Consider the following 11130-nt stretch of genomic DNA (forward strand, 5'->3'; position numbering starts at 1 on the left):
ATTTAAAAAATTCTAAAAGTATCATGTGCTTGAGATAGATGACTAATTATACTAATACAGACAGTTTTAATTTCTTCCCACAGAGTCTCTCAATTCAATATAATAGAACTGTGTATGCTTCAGGTTTCCACCCGGTACATATATTGAAACAAATCCTAATTGTTAAATAAACGTTTATTTAATCGATAAAATGGTTGATAACCAAAATATTAACTCATGGGTTTGACTGACTAAGTAAAATAATATACATGTAGTTGTATAATGTTAAGCGCACGTCGACTCTTTGACAAATAACACTACATATTACCATCAAACCATGCAAACTCAATAGTATTACTCTCTGTGCTTCCATATATCGTAGGAAAGCAATTCTTTCAATACAATTTCTTCAGTGTTGATATGTAATAGAAGTTGTTTGTCCATACGTTCCTACGAGAGTAGGACATTGCCAACAAACATAGGTAAGTATAAAAAAATTTCTTCACTTTGTAAAAATACTATTAAATATATGTATGTAGGTATATTTATTTTCTTTCTCCGGAAGGTACATAAGTAAAGTTTAACATAAGTAAGAGGCACAAACCACAGACTTTAAGTTGTATTATTTTTTGATAATAATATAATAGCAATTTACATTTTTTTTTAAGTTTGTGACTACTACTAAATCATAATTCATGAACGCATATGAATACGGTTTAAAAGAAAGATAAAAAAAGTAGGGGGAAACTTTCGCTGAGGTAATTTACGCATAATACATACATTGCATTGCATTCCATTTAAATTATTTATAAGAGAGTTGATTCATTCGATGTGCTATTGACTTATAATTGTCAGTGCTGCGGTTTTTTTTTTTTTTTGGGTGGGGGGTCTGGCTGGATTGACTATTGATGGCATACCATTGATAGACTGATAATAAAAACAACTACTTAAAAAATATGATGGAGAGTGATCGGGAGAAATTATTCCATTGAACTCAATATGCGTACGTTCACGTCTTGGTCGTTTCTAGGAAGGAATTATACTTGATGCATATGGACTTCAAAAACAATTCCTTTGTCAGATAGTATACTGTTTATACTATATTCAATCAATAATGCAACTGCATCTGACGAATTAAAGGAACAATAATTTAAAAAATGCAAAGTGACCCTATCCCTTGGTGATTATTTTGTCCATATTTTGAACCAAGGGCCATGGTCCAGTTCTACTTGTTGATACTTAAAAAAGGTAAAATTGACGTCAATAAGGGTGTTTCTTCTTTTTTTTTTAAATTAATTATTTGACTAATTAACAAAATAATGTATTCTTATTATATTGTATTATAATGAGAGAGAAAAATATTTTTTGCAAGACACGATAAATAATCTTTATACAAATTTCACATATATTTTACTTGGCTTAATAAACCATCGATATTTTTGTCAAAAATTATAAAGACCGACAGTTAGAAACCAGCTCCGATGATCAACAGTCCTAAGCAATGTCCCCTATGATCGATAGTCCTAAAGACCGATCCTAAGACTAGACTGGACCGAATAAATAAGGGCCTTGTGAGGGTGGCAATGCCACTTTTGAAAGAATGAAAGAAAACACATCTTTTCCGTTGCAAGACTCCATTGAATTAGTCTTTTGAACTCATTTTTTAAGCTTTTGACACCCTATAGGCCCGATGCCAACCCCCTTGACTAAACCTTTTAGGTGTATATCGAGGAAAAGCCCTGCAATGTCCATCAACCAAACACCAAAGCCCTCTAAGCCACTGTCAGCTAGCATTGGATGCCATTGCAGAGTACTACCTTCCCACCTTTCCAACTAAAGACGGCTACATTAATAATTAAGGTAGACACACATCTATTTATAGCATTAATTTTAATGAATTTATAATGTTAATTAATAAGTTATAACTAGTTGAATTTTAAAATTCAAAGTGTTCAGATTTTAATGGACGAATAGACTGTAAGAGTGGAATAGAACTGACGTGAAATAATTATAAAGATAATTTTGAAATTTGTTAAAACAAGATGGATTTGTAATTTACTCTAAAATATAATTTCCCTTTTTTGAAATTATGTTGAAATAATACTTTTAGAAGATGACACATCTTTAAAAAAAAGTTAAAAATTCTGGGGTTGTTAAACATTTTTTTTTTTTTTAAATGGTAAAGGTTTTTTTGTAATAAAGTACAAAGTATATTATTAAACGTCTTTAAGAAAAATAACAAAACCTACTTTGATATAACACTTAAAGTTTGTCATTAGCCAAATAATACATTTATATATGCGTCACTTTTTTTTAGATAAAAACTGAATCCTTTACCAAAATGAGTACTCCAAAAAAATCCATAGAGTTTTTTTTATACGTCAATCGTGAATTAACAAAAAAAACAATGGATTAACTTTTGGTCTGAATTTATTCGTATTTAAATAGAATTTTGTAAAATTAGAGTTGAAATAAATATGCCTTTAGTCGAGCAGTTTTTTTCGGTTTTTTTTCTAAAGCTGTAAAAAAAGTTATCTAATTTTTGTAGAGAAAATCCAAGTATTAAGTGACTACACATCCATGATCATTGAGAGACAATGAAACTGAGGATGTATTGAGGAGTTATAAGCAGTGATGTTAATCGGTTGCATTAATTTAGCTCACGCGTATTTTTGAAGTCGGCAACCTGAAGACGGAATTTTATTTTCCTAAACTGCTATCATTAGTAATATAATACTCGAACCCCGTCAGGAAAGGATTAAGAACACCCGCAACAAATGAGGTAGAAGTTACTACAATGACATAACATAACTTCATTGGTCATATTTTACTGAAAAAAAACCCTCCTTTATTGCATTCAAATGGTCGAAAGTATATTTATATCTAAAAAAAAGAGGTCTGTGAAAGGCTTGATATTGCAATTAAATACTTTCATAAAAACTGTAATCTATGAATTTCACAGGCATGGTTTTATATATATATATATATATGTTAAAATCAAATAAATACTTTTTTCCCATAAAAATATGACAAATGATCGACAGATGTCCTTTTGAACTTATGTAATGTCACTTGTAGTGAAGCCTTTGTTTAAAAATTTCTAGTAGTATATGCATTAGTATTTAATTTGTGAACAGCAAATTTCCTTTTCTTCTAAACACAATTGATATATATTCGAAACTGAATTGAACAATTACATGTGCTCATAAAAGAGAGGGAGTAACTCTGTGGGTTTGTATCAGAGTTATAATTGTAATTCCTTGTTGGACACAGGTTTAATTGAGGATTCCCCCACCACCCCGCCTGTCACAACTGCTTGTAGCTGATCTAATAAAACGTCATGAGAGCTAAGCTGCTCTCCTTCAAATTGTTTAGGAGTTGTCATGTCGATTTTAGGTTTCTTTTATTTTAAGATGCCCAAAAGACTAACGATTATCAATACTGGATATAAGTTAGTTTTGGACTGTTGAGTAGAATTGAGGATCCACCTCGGAGGCATTCTTGTCTATGTTATTGCTAGATAAGGACTGAGATTAATGTTTATTTACCTCCATCTATAACTTTTTCCAGCTAAAGTAAGAACACGGCATGATAGCTAAGCTGATGCCTTCTTAAACATTTTTTGAATTGTTTCACATAATTTTTCTATATATATTCAAAAATTTCTTTTACTCTATCACACATTTTCATCTCTAGTGTTTGAGTGGAATCGAATGCATCTCTAAAAAATTATTGCATATGTTTATGATATATTACAAATTAACATATATAAATTTGAGTCAAATTGAAAACATATAGATTTGATTTTTTTGAGGTCAAAATATTGACCTCGTGACCTTATTGGTAAAAACTCATACTTTTGCCTTATACAATAAAACACAAACGAAAATAAAACAATTATCCATTAAATGGTTTTTAAAGTAGATTGATATCTTCAAAAACATTCAAAATACAGCAATTAATAGGGTAAGTGGTGTCTCTAAAGCCTCTAATCCGGAACTGGAAGACAAAAAAGGCTTGAAATTTTGAAGTTTCAAGTTTTTAATTAATGTGAAAATATGTGCCATATTTCGCTATGATCGAAAAGGGTGCTGTTTTTGAGTGATTGATTTGGCTTGAAATGAGCCTGTCTTTTTTTTTTACTATCAGCAGTCCTTAGAATTTACTATGTTATCTATAATATTTAGGGTGTTTGCAAGGGGGGGGTGAAATTTATGAGGACTCTCCAAACAAACACTACAGATGTCCCAGTAAATTTTATATTTCAATTAAACAGTTAATTCCCAATATAATCTTAAAAAAAGGTACTCAAAACATATTAAGCTACCTTCGATTTCATTTCTTGCAGAGCAATTAAGAATGTATTTCTACTTTATGAAGGAGAGAGGCCCTGGATTTGCATAGAAACCAAAATATTACTGATTAATTGATATATAAATATTTCAATTCAAGTAGGGAATTGTTTTAACTATTTTATTACTATAAAAACGCACTAAAAATATCTGGTAATAAAATATCTTTATATATTATACAAAATTGAAATAATAATAATTATCTTACTTAATTTTATTGAGACTAATGAAACTTAAAAATGAAATTGAATGAGCACTAAAAAATATCAATTTGATGCAATAGTTACTTTTGATTTCATTGCGGTAATTATAACTATTTGTACTTAACTGAGTCGAATTGGTTTGATTGCCTTTTGAAGTATTATCTATAACATATGAACGTATGTTTTTTTCTAAAGGCATAATCTATGTTTGAGATATATTTACTTATCATTTTCCGTCATATGGCCCGTCAATCTGTTCATTACGATAGTGTTTTTGATTTATTTCATTTGAAATAATGATTTTGCAAATCTCACCTGGTTTATATTTATTCTATGAATTAAGTTTTTTGCAAGTATGTGCATATATGATGCATTTCATCTGCACTTTTATTAACAAACTTTCATAGAGCGTTTGAATTGAAGTCACACATTTCATCATAATTGAACCTAGCGGCACTAAAAATGGCGGTTTATAATGCATTTTTCTGTTAATGTTCTTTATTTCTGTTCTTTTTCCTTCGTTCCAGTAGTCGGGGAACAGGGGGTAATAACGCCAAACGGGGCAATTTAGACCATTTTGGGGGTAATGTGAGTACTACTTTATTAAATAAAGTTAAATGAAATAAATAACATGCAACTACAGAGACGTCCGCAGGGGTTGTCCCGGAGGGGGTGTAGCCCTTTCCCTAAGATAATATTTAATTTTTTGTGAATAGCTGTGTATTTTATTTATTTTTTTCCGAAAAATTTAATATGTGAATTTTTTTCTAAAAAATTAATTTCTCATTTTTTCCCTAAAAAAAATGTAATATTTGAAATATTTTTCTAAAAAAATCAAATATTCTTTAAACATCTATAAGTTTTTGAAAGTTTTTTGGAAAAATTTTAATAATTTAATTTTTTTTTCAAAAAGTTTAATAAATGAAACTCAAAATTTTTAATTTTCTAAGAATAACTATAGACTCAAAGAAAAGCAGTGATATTTGAATTAAATTTAATTAAGAGGATCTGAAAATCTCTATGATTTTTTTAATTTTTTTTTGGATTGATTAGGGATTATTAAAGTATTTTATTTTAAAATATCTTATTTCTTCAAATACAATACGACATTGTTGAATTATATTCTATTTCTTTGTAAATATGAACGTATAATGCTAGAATATAATAAACAAGGGTCAATATATGACATAATAAAATGAAAAAGATAGATTTTGAATAGAGTTAATGTCAATGTACTAATATTTGTTGATTTCATTTCGACGTCCAAATACAAGACAACTGAGATTACAATTTTCCTTAATCTTAATATATAAAAAAAGAGCTTGTTCTTATAGTGTTTTTAGACCACCAAGATGGCTGATATGTTGACGTCGCATGAAAATATTTCTTAACCTATATTAATAAAGCAAGTTTTTTTTTTCAAATGACTTATTTTGAGTGTGCACTTAACATCTTAGAGAACTGAGTGACTACATGATCTAAAAAATAACGATGGCGTGTGTTACGCTTAGCGTAAAATATTTGCAAAGGATAATATTAAAAAAGGGCATGGTCAGTAAAAGGGTTAATATATCTTAATGCAAGACGGAAGGTCTAAAAATATTATTTCAAAAGAAGTAGTTTAGTATCCGTCTTTGTAATTTTAAATAATTAATTAGAATTTTATATGAAATATCTTATTTTGATTTTAAATAAATGTTTAAATTTAAAGCTTAGCTTTTTCTATATTAATGAAGCAAAGTTTGTTTGTATGCATAGATTCTGTACAGTTATTAGAAAAAGAAAATGGAGTATATCATGTATAGAATTGTATAAGAACCATTCGTAAAAATGAACAATATCTCTCATTCATTTAGGTCAACTCCTATTCTATACAATAAATTATGATTAAAAGACTCATTTTTAACAACGACTGTATGTAGATAACTAAAACTCATATCATAAAATAAAATAAAAGAGACGTGCAATATATAAAATTTATAATAATGAATGTGACATCATAGAAGGTTTAGTCACAAGCTTGTTTGGCTAAATCTCTGCCAAGGAGTACTTAAGAGACTAAAATACTCTCTGGTCTATCACTTTATATTAAATTTTATTTCTCAAACACATCATTATTATGCTTTCATTATTGAGGAGAGAACATCTATGTATTGAGTAACTGCATATGAGTGCGCTTTTGAAAAATAGTGAATAAAATGAGGATTTCTTGGATAGTTTTCCTCGATATTTTGTAAGTATAATTTGTCTTTTCGACGACGTCTTATAACTCCGAGCAATGCCGGAGACTAGTCCCAATATATTTATTACTGGGACTTTATCACTTTATCTAGTAGTTGGAATAGTTCTCGGCATTGCTATTAGCTATCGTCAAACAGACAAACTTTGTTTTAATTCTATAGAAGATATCTCCTCAATAAATTTTCATTGATTCTCTCACTTTCCTTTAGGACACTCACACGTGGTTACTTTATACTTAGATTTCCTCTCCTCAATAATGCAAAGAATAATAGTAACAGCTTGATATTTCTTTTACGTGAAAAGACCAGGGAGTACTTTAGTTCAGCTACACATGTTCACTGTTAAAAATATCTTGGCAATTCATTTTTTATAGAAAGTATATAGTTGTATCACTTTAATTAAACGCCTCTTTTCTTTTTCATTTGGCAAAGGTTGTCTGTTCATCTGCATCTAATTTATCTTGGGAATGCCAGGTACTACTGTTCGTTATTTATAAATATAAAAAAAAGTAGAAATTTTCAAATGGACTATTGAATGAAAACTAAGGCCTTGAAAATGGTGTGTTTTAATGTAAAAAAATGACTCTAAGCAAAGCTAAATACACTGGCTAGTATTTTTGTAAATTGAAATTTCTTCAGTATTTATTACCTTCTAAAAATCTGGATATATCTTCTTCATATATTTTTAGTTTAACAACTATGAATGGACTTTCCTCAAGTGAGCTTTGTAAAAATTGACCGCAATGGATATATATTATTAGTAGAATATATATACATATTTGTTTTTTTTTATAATGTATACCTTGGGATAAATACGCAAGTTATTGAAGTATTGACATGAGAAGCATGCTGTTTCCTTTCAAAATGAATAATGTACCTACTTAACCATATGGTACTCAGTCACTACTACACAGTGTAAGCAAAAGAACAAGAATAATAAAATCATTAAATATGACGAAATAAAAGAACTTGCTGTGCTTTACAAAAAATAAATATTTTTTAAATATTAAAAAATATTTTTTCCTACAAAATCTAACATACATCATAATATTTGTATCACTCTTTATTTCCAGCCTTCCCTTCTGTTAGCCAAGTGCTGCTTAGACATGCCACATGTCTACCATACTACTCAAAAAGAAAAAAGCTCTCGAACGATCCTCCATCATATCTTCATTCGTACTCTACGACCGTTTAAATCATCGTAGAATCATCTATAGAGGAGAATACTCTATAGCAATCAACGGCCCATCAGGCTATGGCACATACTACTATCGTAATGGAGCTTCCTATGAGGGGCATTGGGAGAATGGACATCGTGAGGGATATGGAATTTACCGGAATGGGATCCAGGTCTATGATGGAGATTGGAAAAAAGGGAAACGGCATGGCTTTGGGCGTCAGGAGTATGAGTCCTCAAAAGATGAGAATGGGACTTTCTATGAAGGGAGTTGGTTCCATGGACGGAGACATGGCTGGGGAAGAATGAAGTTCAAGGATGGACGACTCTATGAGGGGAATTGGTTCCATGGAGATTTTAATCAAGAGGGGCTTCTTTTGTTTCCGGATGGGAAGCGGTTTGTGGGTGAGTGGAAGAGAGGCATTCTGGATGGGGAAGGAAGATTTTGGATCCCTGGAACGGAGGACGTTTTAGAAGGTGTATGGGAAAATGGAGTCTTTAAGAGAGGGAGTGTGCTTTTAAGATCGCATTTGGAGACAGATAATACGAGCTTAATAAAACGGGCGTGATTTGAAAACGAATATAACATTATTACTATTATTTTTTGATTAAGGACTTAATACATCATTTGAATCACGAAGATGAAAGTTGGCATATCCTACATATTTTAAGATATATACATACAAAAAAAAATAGGATTAAAAAAGTTGAAGAAATAAACTAGAACGTCCATTTCGCCCCATTAATCAAACTTAATTATAAATACAAATATGCTGGAGGACTTTTCATTGCTGCTGGTATCAGATTATCATACAAACTTCCTCACATAAATTTTAATAGGATGCACGCACAAAAGAGATCAATACATATATACCTAGTATTTACTCCATTACTCCATACAGATTTCTTCATCATCCTTTCTTCGAGGCATATATATCACAGGGGCTGTAAATCCTAAGCATTTTAAACATGCCAGGTTTTTTCATTATTGATAACCTGAAGAGTGTTTTTTTTATTTTCTAAAGCTGTTACCATTATTATTTCATTCTGGAGTATAAAGTGTAACCACGAGTGGGTGTGCTTATGAATGGCGGAGAGTATGCCTGAGCAATTATAAGTAGTGAAGAAAATAGTGTGTTTTTTAGCATGGCCATTTTTTTTAAGTTGGCAAACTCTCTAGTGAACTTTCTTTTCTACTACATTCAATAATATCAAAAACCTGATTGAACATTCGTGTATGCTCATAAAATACCTTGAGGATATATTGCGAAGATATAATTGTAAGTCCTTGTGGGACTCCGAGTATAATTGAGGATCGACATCCGAGTAATTATTGCTTAAGTATTCTTTATTTACTTCTCCCCTTCTTCTCTTTCCACAGTCCTTGCTAAAGAAAAATTATCACAATTAAGCTGTTTTAAGCATTCTTTAAATTGTGAGGGTTACCATGTTGATCAAAGTATAATTGAGGATAAAAACGCTCTACTTTCTACAAAGTGAGATTTGATTTTACTACATTCCGCTCAAAGATGCGTCTTACTTACATAATACAATGATGATACCAAATAAGGCACTCTCCTCCCAAATATTTTTTACTGACGATAATGCTTATGATTTACAATCCTATGTATCACTACTATCTCCATTTGTCACTCTAGTAAACTTTTAACAGAATTAAAAAAATATATATATTTGTCGAAAACCATCTAGGAAGTCCTATTTACTATTTATTTTGTTAAGCAAATATTAATCCTTTTTCATAAAGGGCATCATTCAAGCCTTCTTTAATTCTACATTTCATCTACATACATAAGATTATCTCGTATTGTGAAATAATGTTTCGTTAATATGCATTAATAAGGCAATTCACGAAAACCAATTGCAATTAGTCATGTAAGTATGTGATTAAATAAAAAATTAAAATAAGAGGACTTTTATTGCTATCTATTACTGTATTGGTGCCATTGATTGATCAGTTTGAGGTACTTTTTTTTAACTCCGAATCTACTTCACCATGAAATTAAATAATATAAATACTAAAGATGTTAAACTAAAAAATTGCCAAAATGTATAGTTACAAAATAATAAAAAACAATATTCAATCCCAACGTAGAAAAAAAGATCTACTAATTATACCTCATGAATATGTACTCATATAAACAATATACACTATAGCTTATTTTTTGCATAATAAAAATTATATATTATGTAGAGAAGACCTGCTACATTTGCGACCAAACCTTGTTCTTGGACATTAAAGCAAACATACACCCACTAAATATACACTACAATCGTACAATAGGTTTAATGCAGATTTTTTTTGTAAAAAAATCAATATTTTCTTCAACATTTTGTTTTATAAGCTGATTTTGATAGGTAAAATAAATTTTTTGGGAGGACAATATGTTTATATAATGCAGTCAGCTTTTCTTTGTTTTATTTTTTTGTTCTAATCTATTACGAAGCTAACTTACTCAGATAATAAGGTACATTGTATGTTTTGTTGTCAGCTGCTTGTTCCCCCCCCCTTATTAGTGTTCTGAACGTTGATGAGTAGAACTCGAGTTAGCCTTTGTGAACCATTCCGACAACTGTTACATATTACTTCCATAGCTGGAAAGAAGTGGCTAACTATCATTTGAGGGACTATTTTCTGTCTCTTTTTGTAGAAAGGGTTGTGAGATACAATAAAGGTAAGGACGTGTACTAATGTTAGGTGAAGTAAAAAGTTCTGAAGGTTTTTCCATTGAAGTCTTTTGTGAGCTATATCTCACAATTAATCTATTGCATCAAAAAAGCTTAAAATATGCATAAAGGTTATGCGTACACTTAAAAAAAATCATTTACAGTTTTGTGTTTGGTGAAGCCAATTGTGTTTTACAGCGTTCCAAAATGGAAGCAAAAAAGATAAATTCGATACCTTTTTAAGTATCATTACGATCAAGGTGAAAAGGCAGATCAGGCAGCCAATTTTTTTGTGTTGTTTATGGATCTAATAAAGTATCAAATGCAACAGAAAAGTGGTGGTTCTAACGATTCCGTTCCAATAATATGGACGTCAAAGATGAGGCAAGCTCTTGTAGGTCAATCATCGAAAATGTCCATAAAATAATAGAAATCGTTGAGTTGGACCGACATATCAGCACTTATTCCATTGACCAGGAATGGAAGATATGCCA

General features: G+C 30.3%; 1 protein-coding gene across 1 annotated transcript; it reads left to right on the forward strand.

Annotated features, from left to right (window-relative positions):
* The first annotated feature begins 300 nt into the window (after positions 1–300).
* On the forward strand, positions 301–9882 carry LOC121123684 (uncharacterized). Its single transcript, XM_040718810.2, has 2 exons — positions 301–461; positions 7848–9882. Exon 2 carries the CDS (start codon positions 7888–7890, stop codon positions 8518–8520), a length of 633 nt encoding a protein of 210 aa, XP_040574744.1. The 5' UTR covers positions 301–461; positions 7848–7887; the 3' UTR covers positions 8521–9882.
* Positions 9883–11130: the final 1248 nt, after the last annotated feature.

The sequence above is a fragment of the Lepeophtheirus salmonis genome, chromosome 8, assembly GCF_016086655.4.
Source record: "Lepeophtheirus salmonis chromosome 8, UVic_Lsal_1.4, whole genome shotgun sequence".
In the NCBI taxonomy this organism is placed as follows: domain Eukaryota; kingdom Metazoa; phylum Arthropoda; class Copepoda; order Siphonostomatoida; family Caligidae; genus Lepeophtheirus; species Lepeophtheirus salmonis.